The sequence below is a fragment of the Megalobrama amblycephala genome, linkage group LG11 (genome assembly GCF_018812025.1).
Source record: "Megalobrama amblycephala isolate DHTTF-2021 linkage group LG11, ASM1881202v1, whole genome shotgun sequence".
Taxonomy (NCBI): Eukaryota; Metazoa; Chordata; class Actinopteri; order Cypriniformes; family Xenocyprididae; genus Megalobrama; species Megalobrama amblycephala.
The window spans coordinates 13276569-13295287 of NC_063054.1; the positions used below are offsets into that span (position 1 = coordinate 13276569).

Sequence of the window (18719 nt, forward strand, 5' to 3'; positions counted from 1 at the left end):
TTTTTTGACCTATAGAGTTTTAGCCGGCAACGGTGAATGGCACGGTGGATTGTGTTCACCGACAATGTTTTCTGGAAGTATTCCTGAGCCCATGTTGTGATTTCCATTACAGTAGCATTCCTGTATGTGATGCAGTGCCATCTAAGGGCCCGAAGATCGCGGGCATCCAGTATGGTTTTCCGGCCTTGACCCTTACACACAGAGATTGTTCCAGATTCTCTGAATCTTTGGATGATATTATGCACTGTAGATGATGATAACGTCAAACTCTTTGCAAGTTTTTCTCTGAGAAACTCCTTTCTGATATTGCTCCACTATTTTTCGACGCAGCATTGGGGGAATTGGTGATCCTCTGCCCATCTCGACTTCTGAGAGACACTGCCACTCTGAGAGGCTCTTTTTATACCCAATCATGTTGCCAATTGACCTAATAAGTTGCAAATTGGTCCTCCAGCTGTTGCTTATATGTACATTTAACTTTTCCGGCCTCTTATTGTTACCTGTCCCAACTTTTCTGGCAATGTGTAGCTCTCATGAAATCCAAAATGAGACAATATTTGGCATGACATTTCAAAATGTCTCACTTTCAACATTTGATATGTTATCTATATTCTATTGTGAATAAAATATAAGTTTATGAGATTTGTAAATTATTGCATTCCTTTTTTATTCACAATTTGTACAGTGTCCCAACTTTTTTGGAATCGGGTTTGTATTAATTATTTTTGATGATATAAAAACATAATATATAGCAACATTAAGCTGGATGTTAACTACAGTTAAGTTAGTTACTTGAAGGACAAATGTGACTGCTTTAAAGGCCAGGAAATTACAATATTTGTTATTGTAAAAATTATCATTATTTGATGTTACACATTTCATTCTATTTGTTTGAACCCCCCAACCATCCCACTCTAACTATGTGCATCTTTAAATCATTAAATCAAAATTGATCAAATCAGCATATCCCCCTTTGAAAGTTACTTTATTTGTCATACAGCCTGAAATCAATTTTTTTTTTTTAAATTAGAACTACCATTGATGTTCAGGTGTCACTTAATTAATTTTTAATAATCCTCTAGAATGTTTTAAAATGCTATTTTTACTTTGATGATGAGGGTTATAATGTGAACATACAGCTCAAAAAGTTAGACTAAATTTATTTTGTTTTCCAGGGTGTAATGTGACAAAAGGGTATGATGACTTTCTATAGGCACTGTAATTCTTTCACAAGAAATACCTGCATCTCCTCGGATCTGCAACTGTCTCACCTTTTTGACAGTGCTTCATCAGTTTTTAATTGTTTTTAAATGTCACATAAGTTTAATAGTTGAGAATAAAAATGACTACTCTCAAGAGAATGTCAGAACAAAGGTAGAAAGCATTGTATGGTAGCTGAAAGTAAATGAAATTCAAGAGGAATAATGCATGAAGGATAGAGAAAAAGAATTGAGAAGTGTCAGGATGTCGACAGGACAGAATTTTAACCTTGACAGGATGATTGATAGGCCAGTTCATGGTGACAGGATGCACATAAATATGCAATAATTTTAACTCAATTAGTGACTGGATATTTACGTCTAGCTCACAGATGGGTTTTGTTGCAAATGGAAAAAAAAACATTGTTTGTGCTGGCAGGGCTTTAATGCCACATATATAATGATGGGAAAATGTCAAAACCACACAAAGGCAAGCACTTGCGCTCGTCAGATGCATAAATATATGAGAAATATCATAAATCAATTTACTAATGCACAAATAATTTACAACCAAATGTAGGTCATTTTGTATCTGTAACTGAATGTACAAATATATGTAGAGTTGTTTGCATATGTGCCTCTCAAGCTTTCAAAACAGTGAGCATTTCATATCTTCATCATGTACTCATATCATACTGACCACAGAGGATTATCATTCACAAGCTTGTATTTATGACCTAGATATCAGCAGACAGCAGCGTAAATGTAACGTGTCCAGCATACTGCTGTGTAGTTCATGTTCTGAGACTCAGTGCTCAAACTGAGGGATGACAAGAAGTGACAACGCTGCTCCTCATAACTGATGGAGGCTTCATATCTGATGGAATCGTGAGTGAATGAACCCCCAGACAAAAGCGCTTTGATCCTGACCATAGTCCGCAGTAGAGAAGCCATTCTGTACCGATTACTGATGGGAATCTTTTTCCACTCCTCAATTTTCCATTTCCTGTCCGCACATCAGATGGCTGGAGACTACAACAATGACACTCTCTCAGTTCTCAACAGCCTGTCATTATGACTTCATCCTGCAAGACTTCATCTTCAGATCAGACTCGAACAAGACAAAGCCGAGACACACATACACATCTAGCACACAAGCTTGAAGTTAGGGGCACAGAGGAACCAGACCAGAGGTTCCTTGGAAAACAGACTTATTCATGGTGAACAATGAACAGAGAATGAAATGTGGTTAAAGAGAGGCTACTGTAGACATGGGGAGAGAATCTCTTCTTGCAGGAAATTTCTCAGAAACCCTCTAGCATGTTAATTTCACAGAAAATGATCCCACTTATCCCTCATAGACAGGGAGCAGAAAAACACAGATAATAGGCTGATGTTCCTGATATTGAACTGTAAGGCCATTGTAAGAGAGCAGGAAAAAGGTCTTTTTGTTGGGTTCATATCTGTGCGCATTACAGGTCTGAACAGCAATGTCTGATTAAACCGCTACAGAAATGGCCCTGACATGCATGGCACTTTTTTGCATATCATTTAATATCTATATTTATCATTTATAAATTCATACCATGGGACTATGGAGCATCCCACATGTTTGTTCAACCTTGAGAATGAATATAAACTAATTTATTTACGAGTAAACTGCACAGAATAAGCTACCCTTTAAATCAGGAAATTATTTTTATATTTTCCCAAACACTATTGTTTTTCTCTGTTTAATAATACAAATGTATCAACAAAAATGGTGTCTAATGGAATTCATTCATAAAACCTCAACAATGTAGTTAGTCTTTTAAAATGTAATTTTTTTTTGTACATTTATTTGCAAAATAAGGTGCTGCACAACAGAACATGTATTTTTCAAAGTTGTAAATAAAACAAGGATTACTGGAGTGCATTTTACAAGAAAAAACTTTCAGTCTTTCTACTACAAAATTGAACATTTAATTATGTGGTGTTTATCTTTATGTAATTGTTAAATTTACAAGAAGTATTATTATTACTTTGAGAAGTACATTTTACTGTACATCAGTAATATTTTTCTGTCATATTTTGTTCAAGTTAAACTGGGTTGTAGTGAAGACCTTTGAGTTTCTGTGTGTATCTGACAGTTTTACTCAAATGAAATGGTGAAATGCTGGTGAAGTGACTCTCAGAGCAGCTCTGCAGATGAAGATTCATGTCCTAATATCGTGAGACGGCCGACGCTGAAACACCACGAGCGTCACGTGTGATTTTGTATGTGTTGTAGACCAAACAACACATTTTTCAGGGACATGCACATCTAGATATTGTATATAAAATGCTAAGTATCGAAAATGTCTCAAAGGTTTATTATTGATATTGTGGATTTATTTTTTCTGGTAAATATCGATTACAACTTATCACCCAGCCCTCGTATAGGGGACAGACGTACAGTATGCGTGTTAAATGAGCTGAATCTGTTCTCCTGGGCAATGAGGGTGGAAATGTTCAATAGTTTGAACTAGAAATGTTCAATGAAACCACAGCTATGTGCCAATTAAAGTCAAAACCAGACCCAGATCAATAACAGAACCCCTAACAACAAAACTAGACTCCAAAAACAAAACTAGACTCCTTAAGGCCTACATCCAGAACCAGACAAAGAGCTGTCGGTCCAAGAACAAGGATGTCCATTTTAATTAACCGAAATGGGCACAATGTGGAATATATTGCAATTTGTCAATTGACTGCAACCTGAAAACTGTCTGTATAGTGGATGTACCAGTCAGACAAAGGTTTGAGGTGATTATTGTCTTTAGTACATTGGAAATAGTCTGTGGTGACTAGCCCCAGTCTCCCCTATGTCCTGTACACCTGCTCTGTATACAACCATCAGAAGAATTCTGCACCTAACCATTATGCCTGTGGAATAACCAGACAGCCATTTCAGACTTTAACAGGCGCTGCTATTCACTCGATTCTTCTGTGTTCTCTGAGTTGCAGCCTTCAGAGTTTCAGATAACTTCTGAAAGAGCATCAGAGAGACGCTTTCATTGAACAACACCTTTGCACTTGAATTTTTAAAGTGCGTTTTACCTCACAAATGGATTCGAAGCAGCTTCACAGAGAATACAGTTTTACAAAGTGACAGTAGCAATGGAGAACTGCATGAGATGTTTAGATAGGATGGATATTAGAGGTTACTAATGTGAATAACCATAGCACATTATATGTTTTCATTCATGGACTCTTAAGTGGTATTCACAGGTATTGTAGGTATTGGTATTTGAATACCTTGCGTGTAGCGTGGATGTCGAAGAAAGGCTTATTCCTGACGCTGAAGGGCTCCTTGGCTTTATCAATCTGTCCCAGCTTCATTTTCTCAAACCGTGGGGAGATGATCTCCTTCTCAATGCACAGCAGACGTCTGTTAAAGTCACACTGACCCACAGGCTGACCCTGCAAAACAAATCACAGTCAAAAATTCACACAAACAGCTCAACAGATTCTACATGACTAGTTGCACACTTAAAATAAATAAATAAGATGATTAATCCAGTTTTGTTTTTCCAGTTGTAATTTGCAATGCAAGAAGATAAGATTTAAACCTGTGCTATGCAAACTGCTTGTGATTTTACGTCAACATGTCATTTATTCAGCCTTTGTGGTTGAATAACACTATTACTCATCTATATTAATATATTTGACTATACTTATTCTACAGTTGTGCTCTCATGATGTTAGTCAAAGTTTCCTGCTCCAAAAATATAAGTAATTTAGGTTTTCATTACCATTTTATATTGTTTTTTGTTTCTGTACTACACCTCTGAGATGTCTACATGTACATGATCTTGATTATAATTATCAAACCTCTGTGTATAGTTCACAGCGTTATTAAAGTGTGGCCTATGTTGCTTAATACTGATTAAGTCCTGATGTATAAACGTGGTTACAATGACAAATTTCAGATGTTTTTACAGCTTACATCATGTACTAAACCGGTATGAGACAATTGTCGTGTCATAACTAGCCACGACCAAGGAAAATAACAAAAGGGCTTTTCAAACTTTAAATAGTTAGGCCATGTGTGTCCACCGAAGCAGCTTTTCCTGAGGCTAGCGTATTTATCCAATTGTTTTCAATGGGAGCACCTTGTTTTTTAAAACGGCATGAACGTAACGAGGTGCTGAGCATCTATCTCATGCTGAAGTGCTGAGCGCTCAGCATTTTACCAACTTCTACTTTGGTTAAAATGCTCCGTCCAATCACAGTGGAGGAGGGACGGGACAAATACAACACCAATCAACTGCTAGATGAACTAGTTGCTACTGAAGATAACCCGGGGTTAAGCGCAGTGTGAAAAGCCCTAAAGTGACTAGACATGTTATTGGTTTTTGAGATTCTATTACTGATGAATTGCACTGAGTAATTCCACTCACAGTAAAAATTTCATTGACCCAGGACCGGATTCAAAAAAAATTCTTAGGAATAAAATGATTCTCAACCACTATTTTCTAAATTGAAAAAAAAAAAAAAAAAAAAAAAAAAAAAATATTGTATTTGTAGTAAATAGTTCTTAAGATTGTTCTTATTTTTTTTCTTGAGAATAAGAATTCCAATTTTTCCAAATCTTAAAAATTATCGGAAATTCTAAAGTTATATAACCTCCAGCTTGTCTTAGGGTTGGTTCACACAGAACGTGTTTTTGCTGTTAAAAACAAGACACAGGTCAGTGGAATGACAAAAAAAATGCATCTAGAGGTGCTTTTTTTTAAAATATATATATATATATTATATATATATATATATATATATATATATATATATATATATATATATATATATATATATATATACACACACACACACACACAAACACACAGGTGCTGGTCATATAATTAGAATATCGTGAAAAAGTTCATTTTTTATTGTAAATTATTTAAAAAAATGAAACGTTCATATGTTCTAGATTCCCTACATGTAAAGTAAAACATTTCAAAAGTTTTTTTTTAAAACATTGTTGATTAGAGCGTACAGCTCATGAAAGTCCAAAATCCAGTATCTCAAAATATTAGAATATTTACATTTGAGTTTCATTAAATGACCATCCCTACAGTATAAATTCCGGGTATCTCTTGTTCTTTGAAACCACACTAATGGGGAAGACTGCTGACTTGGCAATGGTCCAGGAGACAATCATTGACACCCTCCACAAAGAGAGTAAGTCACAGAAGGTCATTACTGAATGTTTGGCTGTTTACAGAGTGATGTATCATAGCATATTGAATGCAAAGTTGACTGGAAGGAAGAAATTGGGTAGGCAAAGGTGCACAAGCAACAGGGATGATCGCAAGCTTGAGAATACTGTCAAGTAAAGCCGATTCAAACACTTGGGAGAGCTTCACAATGAGTAGAATGAAGCCGGAGTCAGCGCATCAAGAGTCACCACACTCGGACATCTTCAGGAAAATGACTACCAAGCCACTTCTGAAACAGAAACAACGTCAGAAGCATCTTACCTGGGCTAAGGAGAAAAAGAACTGGATAGTGAACAGTGGTCGAAAGTCCTCTTTTCAGATAAAAGTAAATTTTGCATTTCATGTTGAAATCATGGTCCCAGAGTCTGAAGGAAGACTGGAGAGGCACAGAATCCAAGCTGCTTGAAGTCTAGTGGGAAGTTTCTGAAGTCAGTAATGATTTGGGGGGCCGTGACGTCTGCTGGTGTTGGTCCATTGTGTTTTATCAAGTGCAAAGTCAATGCAGCCACCTTCCAGGAGATTTTGGAGCACTTTATGCTTCCATCTGATGACAAGCTTTATGGAGATGCTGATTTCCTTTTCCAGCAGGACTTTAGCACCTGCCCACAGTGCAAAAACCACTTCCAAGTGGTTTGCTGACAATGATAATACTGTGTTTTATTGGCCAGCCAACATGTCTGACCTGAATCTATGGGATATTTTCAAGAGAAAGATGAGAAACAGTCGATCCAACAATATACAGATGATCTGAAGGCTCAATAGTGCCTCAGCAGTGCCACAGGCTGATCACTTCCATGCCACACTTCACTGATGCTGTAATTTGTGCTAGGAGCAAGTCATTTGCTGTATTATGTGCTGCCGACCAAGTATTGAGTGCACAAATGAACATACCTTAAAGAACTTGAACTTTTCTGTTTTGAAAATCCATTTTTTGATTGATCTTAGGAAATATTCTAATATTTTGAGATACTGGATTTTGGACTTTCATGAGCTGTACGCTCTAATCTTCAAAATTTACAAAAAAAAAAAAAAAAAAAAACTTTTGAAATGTTTTACTTTACATGTAGGGAATCTAGAATATATGAAAGTTTCATTTTTAAAAATAATTTACAATAAAAAAATTAACTTTTTGATGATATTCTAATTACATGACCAGCACCTGTATATATATATATATATATATATATATATATATATATATATATATATATATATATATATATATATATATATATATATATATTTTTTTTTTTTTTTACTTATTTTAACTTGCGTGCCGACACAAGACGTGATTGCAACAGTTAAAGATGTCCATCTAATGTAAAAGTAGCGAAGTGGAATGGAAAAATGCGTTCTGTGTGAACGGCCCCTTAAATCCCAAAGGTAAGGTGTTGATTGAATTTGAGAATTACAACATAATACTAGCTAGATTTAATACATATCACTATTACAAGGGATGAGCACAAGTAATCTGACTGTTGGAGGTAACATTACAAGAAACGCGAGTTACGTAACCAAATTACTTTTTCCAAGTAAACAAATTACTTTTAAATTTACAACAAAATATCTCAGTTACTTTATCAAATAAGTATCGTAAGCTATTTTGTATTTCCATTTATTAACTGACAGATTTACTGTCCTCATGTTGAGAGAAATCGTGAGTGAAGAGGCATTGTGTGCGCTGTGTAAACATGATGGTTATTGTAGATCTAGACTAAATGTGATATAAAACAAGTGAAACGAGCAAACTCGCAATATTACGCAAACCTGCAACAATAAAGAATACAAATATACTTTATGTATTTAATCTCACTTTATTAATCAATGTCTTTGGTGCTGACCTTCAATGTTCCAATTCAACCATACTAATAAGCAAAAATGACTTATAAGATAAGCATCACGTTTGTGTTTCATTTTTTTTTTTTTTAATTACAAAAGTGAGTGTGCTGTAACACAATTATAATGCATTTATTTTAAAAATAACTTTCACCAACATTGATTCTGACATGACACCAGTGAGCGATAATGTAAACAATGATCGGTCATGATAATGCGTGATGTGACTTATTGCTAAACTTGAAATTCAGTAACAACTCTACAAAAATGAGTCAAATCAGAATCTAGTTTTTTTATGTTAATTGTTAAGGCATAATTTTGATACAATTTTGATAATTTGATATCATAATCTGAAGAAAGCTCAAAAAGAGGTGCTTTCATTGAGTTGATCAGCGAGTCTTCTGCAAAACATGCAACCAGATCACACAAAGGCATTTTTTCTCAAGAAAAAAAAAACATGATCTTACGAAATATTTGTGAACTACTAACAAATTTGTTCTAGAATTGCACTTCTTACAAACTATTCAAAATGTATCTTACTTCTTAAGATTTTCATTAATCCAGCCCCAAAACAAGCTGTTTCCATCCACCTATTTGTGTTTTGGGATATCACATAAAAAAAGCTGGATGGAAATGAAAAGATGCACATAAATTCTAAAAATGTGCATAAAAAAATCATAAAAAATTAATGTGGGCTCAATTGAGGTGGATAAATGTTTTATCTGATAAGAAGATATTAACATAAACTATGATGGAAACACATTAACCAAATAATTCCCTCGATGCACAACAAAAACCTCATGTGACTTTGCCTCAACAGTGGATGTGATTGGATAACTGGACTAACCAGTGGATCAATTTCAATGAAAATGATAATGAAGTTGCATTTGAGAGGACACTGAGTTATGAAACCTACAAACCTGCAAATCCACTGATTTCAAAGGTCGAGAACTTGTGTGGCAACAAACTCTAATATGGGCATTCGTTGACCATTTCACAGTTTGGGATCACAATTCGCTTTATTCCCACTTGGTTTCAAAATGACCTGACACTGTCCAAAACCTCATAATGGATTTTTCCCCATTTCTTTACATCAAACTCAAATGTCAAACTGTCTCTAGTGTGTAGGTCCTTGGCTGGACTGGGGAGTTTAAACGTTATGTCTACAGTGCAAAAAAAAAAACTTGTATTTGAAAAGATCAGGGGAAATTTGATTTAGCTTGATATGTTCCCTTTAAGAGCGTTCAGGGAACGTGTTCAAGGAACAGACGCTGTGTGTATACGTGCATCAGAGCGGCTGCAAGGAGCTCTGGAAATAATCCACCTCACTCTCTTTCCATCACGACTGCAGCAGCCGTCTCCATGGAAACATCTCCACATAATGCTCTCTAGTCTTGGACGTATCGTAGTGCTCCGATGGGACCACCGATCCACGTCACTACGACTAAATCAAAGCTTCACCTCGTCACTTAACGCCTCAAAAAGGCTGTGACTCGGTTAACGAAATGGATTTGAAGCAATATAAGGTATCTCCAGTGGAACTACACATCACAAAAGTTAAATTCACTGCAGCTCTCCGTGGACAAAACAGGCCTGAAGCTCTCCTTCCCGCTCTGAAGGGGTCTGTTCCTGAACCCATTCATCCTTGTGTAGACAGAAAACTCATGTATTACACACTGACAACACTCTTATCTCTTTAGGAAGCTCCTCTTGGGTCACTTTGTAATGGAATGAGCAACTCATTTACTTGATGTATTTGATGTACTTCAGTCTGTATTTTCGATATATATCAAAAATTAAGTTCTGCAAATGATGCGTTTATGTGTTAAAAGTGCACTCAGTGTGATTTCTCCTCAATCTGTGTATGTGAACTGGTTTATTTCATCAGTGTAGCAGGGAATGCTTATTGGAACATTTTGTTCTTGCACTCACTTTGATGGATCACTAACATTCTGATCAGGTAGTGTTATGCCAACAGGTTTGCTTGTTTGGTTTAGATGCTTCTGTTTCTGTTTAGATGCTTGGTTTAGATACTTTCTGCTTTGTAAATGGTCTAGGCAATATGTAAAGTAAATGTATTATTTATTTTTGTTTTTTATTAACCCAGTCATTTGCATGACACAATTAGTCATGTGGTGTCAATATGGCAGAACGAGGAAGACTCTACTTTGTGTAGAAAAAAAACAACAATTATGTTAGTGTGTTGTGGGGTTTTGTCAAAATGAGGTTCTGCGGATGCTAAGGTATTCTGAGTGGTTTTAAAGAAGTTGCAAAGGTGTTCTGGATGCTTTCTGTGGGGTTCCAAGCAATTTTTAGTTTGTTTCTCTGCAACTGAAAGTGTTGTGGGTAGTTGCCATGGTGTTGCTATACAGTTGTTAAGGTGTTCTGAGTGGTTTAAGCTCCATTCTGAATGCTTTTTAAAGTCGGCAGGAAACGGAAGTTGCGACTGTATTTTCTTCTCTACTGTGTTGTCTATCAGAGTGAAAAGGCATCTGAGGGCGGGAAGTGATTTCGTCCTTCAGGAACTGATTGGATCGCTGGAAGTTGGGTGTTGCTAACAAAATGGAGGCAGATCTGAATGCCAGATTGCAGTCAGTTGTGGGGGATTTCTCTCCACCGGACTCACCGGCAGCACCCTCACATTAAGAACTTTATTTATTGAGGATGTACTCCCCAATGACTGGCATCAGCTCTGGTTAATGCATTGATCTCTATAAAGTGAAGCTTCAGCATTCCCCCGTTTACCCAGCAACAGTGTTTATCCCTCACGTCACTGGATCTGCTGGAAGTTCCAGATAGCTCCACCCTTGAGTCATTGCACGTGACAGGAAGAGACAATGATCCATTTTAAGGGGGATGGGAGGTTAACGTTTTTGATTAAAGATTACAAGGGCACATAAATTAAAAAAAAAATAATGAAGTGCACAGATAAATTATCTAAATTCTACAATATTCCATAAATCCAGTGATTTCATGGTGACTTTAAAGTAATAGCATACCTTTCCTCATAATTACACATGATTTGAGGAATCATTCATGTCTGGAGCACAAACTAATGTTAGATTCTTAGGGCGTTTTCACACCTGTAGGTTGATTGCATTTTTCCGAAACGGGGACTTCATTTGTTACAATGTTGCATTTTTTTCAAGACAATATTTCAAAGCGTAAATGTGTTTACAAGTCCCATGCATGTACAACTGTCCCCTTATTAGTCAGATTTTGCTCTGCGTCATACATTAAAATGACTGACAAGTTCGCTTCATGAGCACTATATGAATGTAGCCGTCGTTCCCGCTGTTAAATTATGTACTACATTCGTACTAATTCAAGCACGATCTCTCTGTATCTCCTAGTGGTGTCAATAGACTATCTGTGTCGAGACACATGCAAACACTATATGAATGTTATAATGCAGCTAGAGTGGGAATTCAAGGCTTCGTTGGGACAGCATTCTTGCACGGAGAAGCATGATTACGCAACGTTTTAAGATGAAGAGGTTTAGTTTTTAACTGCAGTAGCCTAACTAATGTGCTCTCTCAGAGAATCAAACACTGCTGCATTTTATATAACACATTTCTTGTTATGAAATATGATATCGTTTGGTTCGTTGGTCTGTTGGATCGGATTGCTTTCACACGACATGTGAACCACCCCAGAGTTCGTTTGCAATCAAGCCCAGACCACCTTGTTCAGGCAATCTCGGAGCACCAGGTTCCGAAACAAATGCTCAGGTGTGAAAACACCCTTAAAGTGTGGTCACATTCATAGTTCAATCTAGTCACTTAAATACACAGTAAATTCCCCAGCAGGGTGTTAAAAGTAACACTGAAGCAGTGTTAGAGTTAATTAGGTACTTAAGTGATTAATTGAGTGATGATTGTTCGATTATTGAAGACACCTGATAATGACAAGCAGAATCATAAAGGAAAGAGGAACACAAGAACTACAACTGACCTCCAGCCACAGCCTTAGATTAAATCAACTGAAAAGACATTAAATCTCTCTTACTACAAACCTGATTGACTTTATTTCTGTCATTCACCTTCAGTTCTTTTTGAGAATTAACAGAGATTTAGATGTTGATGTTTTATTGGAAATGTTTGGTCACCATTATGGTGATCAATGTTTCCTTTTGTTGGGAAGTTTGTGATTTTTGTAACTGTGTTTACCAAAACATGCTCATACATTACTGAACCACTGACAATAGAGAATAGACCTTTTTGCCGAAATTTTGCTAATGTGACCGCATCTTTAGGGTTAGGGGTTAGTTACTTACCTGTTATATGTGCAATATGATCATTGATGCTTGACTTTATTAATAGTGATCACCACTAATAATGAAACATTTATATTTAAGAATAATTTTTATATCGATTATATTTAAAGGGGACCTATTATGCAAAATTCACTTTTGCATGGTGTTTGGCTATAAATGTGTGTTGGCAGTGTGTGTACACACCCACCCTATAATGATAAAAATCCAACCACTCCTTTTTTTTAATCCCCATAAATCATAAGCAGTGTCTCAGAACAAGCCGTTTCCAGATCCCTGGCAGTGTGAAGTCACATTAGCCACAGACCCCGCCCACAAATGTTGACAGACACTGCCGTTTAAACAGAACCGCCCTGAGTGGGTTCACAGCAAGTTTACGCAGTCTGCCATTGCTGCACTGACAAGAATGTCTCCCAAGCGTTTTAGGCGTTCTGTAGCTGGATGGATTAATCCACGTAGCACTTTCCATTAACTACCTAAATCTCAGAGCCGCGTAAGGCAGGGGTCATCAACTATATTTGTCCAAGGGCCAGAATTTTTCTCTGCAGACACTGTAAGGGCCAGATACTCGTAATATAAAATAAAATTCGAATTGTATCCTAATATGTTATTATTTGATATACTAATTCTAATTCCAAATGTATTTTATTTTTTACATATTACCTGTACTGCAGCAAGCCACCAGGGGCGATAGCGATATTTTAGGCTTCATATTTGTGAGGCTGTCAAGCTGTCCATCACTGTCACGCAATTGTGCGCTAATCCCAGGCAAGGAAAATTTTGACATTTGTGAAAAAATGAGCACGTGAAACAATAAAAGATGTTCAATGAGAGAACGCGTTTATCGTCATTCTTGACTGAAGGCAGGCTATGGCACAAACTACTTTTCAGAAGGGTTTTTTTTTTTCGTTAGATTAAAATAAATAAATATGGAACGGACCCGAATATTCAAATATCGTTCGGTGGGTTGGTATTCGATTTGAAAATTTGACATTCGAATATTTTTTTATTTTTATTTTTTGCACACCTGGGATCCCCCGCGAAACGATCTCATTCCCCTTGAATAAGGCCGGCGACACACTGGCTGCGTGAGCGTCTCAGCTGCGTGGCGTGTCCGTTTTTATTTCGGCTCCCATATTTAACAGGTTGGAGTTTGCACACTGAGACACGCGTCTCAGGCGCGCTGGAGCCACGCGGAAAACGCGTGCATGCTAGAAATAGAACCGACGCGTGTTCCAGCAACGGGAGTGTTCAGAACAGCGGAGTTTGTATGGACGAAGTGCATGTCTGAGCTTGTGTTTTGTTGCTTTGACACTGTGGAAAATACAATAATAGAAACAAAATGTATTAGCATTTTTACCCGTTATTATCAATCTAAATTAATCTCGTTTTTAATTTAACTTAATTTAGTTTTTCTTTATTTAAATTTCATTTTTCTTTATTTAAATTTCGTTTTTTCTTTATTTAAATTTCGTTTTTGTTTATATAAATTTCGTTTTTTCTTTATTTAAATTTCGTTTTTTCTTTATTTAAATTTCGTTTTTCTTTATTTAAATCTACCCTTACTGTGCCAATTTGTTAGTCAGAAAAATATTAGACTACTTAAAAGTATTGCTTAATTTAACAGACCTGTGTGTGTGCGTTTTATATCACTAGTGCAGTGTCCGTTCTCGGAGCATAGCCCTGCCCGCATGAGGTGCGCCGCTTCCCGCTCGCGCTGTTCTGACTGTAGTTTACTAAAAGTTTATTAATTCTGAATGTGTCGCGTCTCGCGTGTCCATCTATATTGCACCAAATGGACACTGCACTGCCTTGTGAAGCGATTGGATGAACGGTTCTCGAAATAATAAAAATGCAAACGGACATACAGACACAGATTCCTGCCTTTATTAGAGAGAAAAATAGTTCAGCCCCTCTCTCCGAAGAGTCGATGTTCATTACTACCGAAGCTTCGAAGCTCAAAAAATGGTATTCGGACCAGCCCTAAACTTTTTTCCTCTTACAAGGCTATTCCTGAATTCAGTTTATTCTGGGGGCCGGATGGAAATAAATTGGCGGGCCAGATTTATTAAGCGGGCCACCCGAAACGTTGCAGGCATAAGGTCTTTATATATTTGTTTACTGTTAGTTGTAACGAGTGTTTCTGTGTACTTCGCTGTGTATGTTGATGGTAATGCAAGGAAGAGAGAGTGGTTATGGATAATATTTTAATGCACACTTGCACAGTGTTTTATTAAGTTCTTACAGTGATTTTCTAGAGTGAAGACAGACGCTTCATATTCTGTGTGAAGTACAATAAACATCATAAAACTCATCGGTAAACGGTCTTGTACAAATATAGTGGATAAAAACAAGAAGAAAATAAGTTATAACCGTAACTGAACTAAACTATACCTGTTCTATCTCCATGCAGCATATATTCACAGTTTCTGACATTATAGTGCATCCTGACTGAATCCTGACAGGGGAGAATGAGCTCTTGAAGCTCCGCCCTCTTAGGTCGAGCTCAGTAGCGCATTTGCATTTAAAGGGGAGACACTGAAACGGCGCGTTTTTGCTCAACCCCAAAAAGTGGCAATTTTAACATGCTATAAAAAATTATCTGTGGGGTATTTTGAGCTAAAACTTCACACTCTGGGGACATCAGAGACTTATTTTACATTTTGTAAATGGGGGCATAATAGGTCCCCTTTAAGAAACATCTAAGACACTTAAAATCCATGGTTCACAGAATAATGTCTGCAAATATAAATATAAAGGACATAGTTTCAAATGTAGGTTTTTGGGGAAGATATGAAAGTAGAAGGAGAGACACCAAAGAAAGAGATACAATTTAACAGCAGATATCTTCCAAAACCAGCCACTATAAATTTTACATCTTATTTGCAATTTTCCAATTTCCCAGTTTCCTATCGCAGGACCAGACACACCGGCAGCCTGACTCTCTGCGGGCAACTTCCAAAAGCAAATTGAAGAATAAAACGCTCATCTATATTTAAGAGACTCTCCAGACTTACACATTCCATATCAAAAAGTAATGAAAGCTTCTATAAATCCAGGGTCTGACAGAATAATGGAATCATTATGAGAAAAAAAAAGGAATTTAACATAACATTCAAAGGTGAATTATATTAGACAAGCAGAATGGGTCAGCATTAAAGACAACTAGCACTTCCATTCCCATTTCCTCTGTTTCCAATGATAATGTAACTGATTTTGTTACTATACTGCTGACAAACAAACATGTCACACTGCTGTATTTGTTTACAAATCACCCTCCTTTTGAGAATATATTTTAACATCCAATCATTAAACCATCACAAGCTTTGATGTAATGGTCAGAAAATTACATTTATAACAAAACAATTTTAACAATGAATTCACATGTTACAAAAGATGATTTTATTTTATCCAGATAAGTTAAGTGACTGGAGTAGCTCCGTAGCATGACAAAAACAGAAATGGGTGTTTGTCAACTGCATGTTGCAAGGTGCCGCATCAAGCGATCTAGATTTTTTCTGAATCAGTCTATGAAGACTGGGTTATTGTACATGGTGAAAATATTATCCAACACTACACTAGAAGTTCCTTGTGTCCGCAGAAAAAAATGACAGGTGCATTGCTTACCAAAAGATACAAATTTAATAGGTCATATTAGCCAGATGTGTCAAACTAAGGTAAGAAGTTAAAGTTTGCTTACAGGGAGGGATGGACTCTTACCAGAGATTTGCTGAACATCAAAAATAAAGCCTCCACAAAAAGCTTACATAAGTGAATCAACACCTCTGTTAACCATGACTCTGTGGCAAAAACAAATCCAGAATCTGCAGCAGGGCTGTCATTCAGACATATCCAAAGGCAGCATACAAAGATTAGTATCCTGGTTTGAAATGAACAGAGCTCGGAGAAATCAAATGATGTCTTCAACCACACAGATCTATAGACTTTATCTCTCCGAAAGCCTGTGCATCGATTTGATATTCTGTATTTTTATATTATTGCATGATATTCTGGTGTATGTGTTGTTCAGTATGCTAAATTTGTTTTTGAACAAATATCTTTGTTAAATTCAAAGGACATGGATTTGAAATGGCCATGTTACAGTGATTCTGCCAGATTTCAGAGAATGACAGAGGCTCTGACTCACTGTGATTTGGTCTGTTCGGCGTCTGGCCAGAGCTCTGAAGTGCCATATTGAACATTTGGTTAAATCCATCCATGTCACACACAACCGACAAGAGAAAACATTTTCTTTCCAAAACAAGGAGAACAGTAGATGTTAACACCTTCTAAAAGAAAAAGTGGTGATTTTCAATGACATGGCTAGGGCATTTCTATGCGGTTACTAAGGTGTTGTTCTAGGTAGTTGCTAGGTGGATGTTTACTGCAATAGATCTCTATGATGTTCTGTTTTCTGGAAGTCGAAGGTTTTTTTTCTACCCATGTTACAATCTGGCAGGAGATAAACAACTCTAAGACTTGGAAAAGTAATAGCAGAAATCTCTCAACAAACACACAACTGAAAGTGTGATTCATGTCCGCAGACCCAGTTCTACAGGCATGCTTGAGGCAATAAATAAAGCACTGTAATGCACAGATTAATTAGCACTTATAAGCTATGGCAAACCAGTTGAAAAGTATATATAATTTTTAAATGACATACACTACCGTTCCAAAGTCTGGGGTCGGTATGATTTTCTTTTTTTTCTTTTTTTCTTTTTTTTTTTTTTTTAAGTAGTCTCATTCAAGGTTTCATTTAATTGATCAAAAATACAGTAAAACGTTTTTTCTTGTTTTTTTTCTTTCTTTTTCCTCTCTCCCCTCTCTCGTCCTGTCACTCCCATTGCTTCCGTCTCCTTTCTCTCGTCTCGACTGTCCTTAATCCCAGGTGCTGCGGCCACCGAGACAGGCCCCGGGGGGGGGAGTAAGCGCAGTCAAAGCGGGAGTACCCCCGGCCTGCGAGGGGCGATGGGGGTATGTAGCAACCAGGGCGGGCGAGAGCCGTGAGGGAACAACGCGAGGCCGGTGGCGCGAGAGTTAATGAGCTCCACCTGGGAGGCGCATCGGCCTTCAGTCTCTCACGGAGGAGCTCCGGAAGCATAAAAGGAGGAGCGATGACAGTGAAGGAGGAGAGAGGACCAGGCCTGGATATTATTTTATGTTTTATTATGTTTGTGTGGCCAGCAGACGTCCGCGAGGGTCTGCCAGCATTACTTTCGTTTTGTGCTTTGTTTATTTTGAATTAAATTTATGTTTAACGTTCGCCGGTTCCCGCCTCCTTCTTCACATATCAACGAACTACGTTACAAATATAAAATAACTTTTCTATTGTAATAGATTTCTGAATGTAAATTATTCTTGTGATCAAAGCTGAATTTTCAGCATCATTACTCTAGCCTTCAGTTTCAAGGTGATATGCTGATTTGCTGCATGCTCAAGAAACATTTCTGATTATTGTTGATGTTGAGAACAGTTGTGCTGCTTCAAATTTTTGCTAAAACCAGGATTCTTTGATGAATAGAAAGTTTAAAAGAACAATTTATTTGAAATATTTTTTTTTCGTAAAATTATAACAATATTTTGAAAGTTTGACATTTTTGTTGAATAAAAATAAGTAAAATTGTCTAAAATTTATGAATATGACATGACAAAATGTTAACATAAAAATGTAGATATTTCTGTCAAAAAACAAAACATATGACAAAAAAAATAAAAATAATAAAAATAATCTGTGAACAAATTAACACTGGTCCTGCTCTAAAAATAAAGCTCCAAAAATAAAGCTGCTGCTTCCTTCAATAAAGTATTTGCATTTGTCATTACACCCAACGCTAAGTAAACCAAGTAAACATGGTCAAGCCCTGTATAATACAACTCCAATTCCAGAAAAGTTAGGACATTTTGTAAAATACTATAAAATCAAGAATCTGTGGTTTGTCAATTCTCTTTAAAGGTCCCGTTTTTCGTGGTTTTTTGAAGCTTTGATTGTGTTTATAGTGTGCAATATAACATGTGTTCATGTTTCGCGTGTAAAAAAAAACAAAACAGTATTTTTCACATAGTTTACTTATCTGTATACCGCTGTTTCCACTGTCATAAAAACGGGCTGATGACTTCCTTGTTCTATGAAGTCCCTCCTTCAGAAATACGTAACGAGTTCTGATTGTGCCA

The 18719-nt window shown here is 36.7% G+C and overlaps 1 protein-coding gene across 2 annotated transcripts in view; it reads right to left on the reverse strand.

The window, feature by feature from the left end:
* The window catches only part of rngtt (RNA guanylyltransferase and 5'-phosphatase), a 167166-nt gene that overhangs the window by 66035 nt on the left and 82412 nt on the right, over positions 1-18719 (reverse strand). For both annotated transcript variants that reach the window (XM_048206213.1, XM_048206214.1), the window contains exon 11: positions 4476-4640. In XM_048206213.1, coding sequence (XP_048062170.1) covers positions 4476-4640 — 165 coding nt within the window. The remainder of the gene's footprint in view (positions 1-4475; positions 4641-18719) is intronic.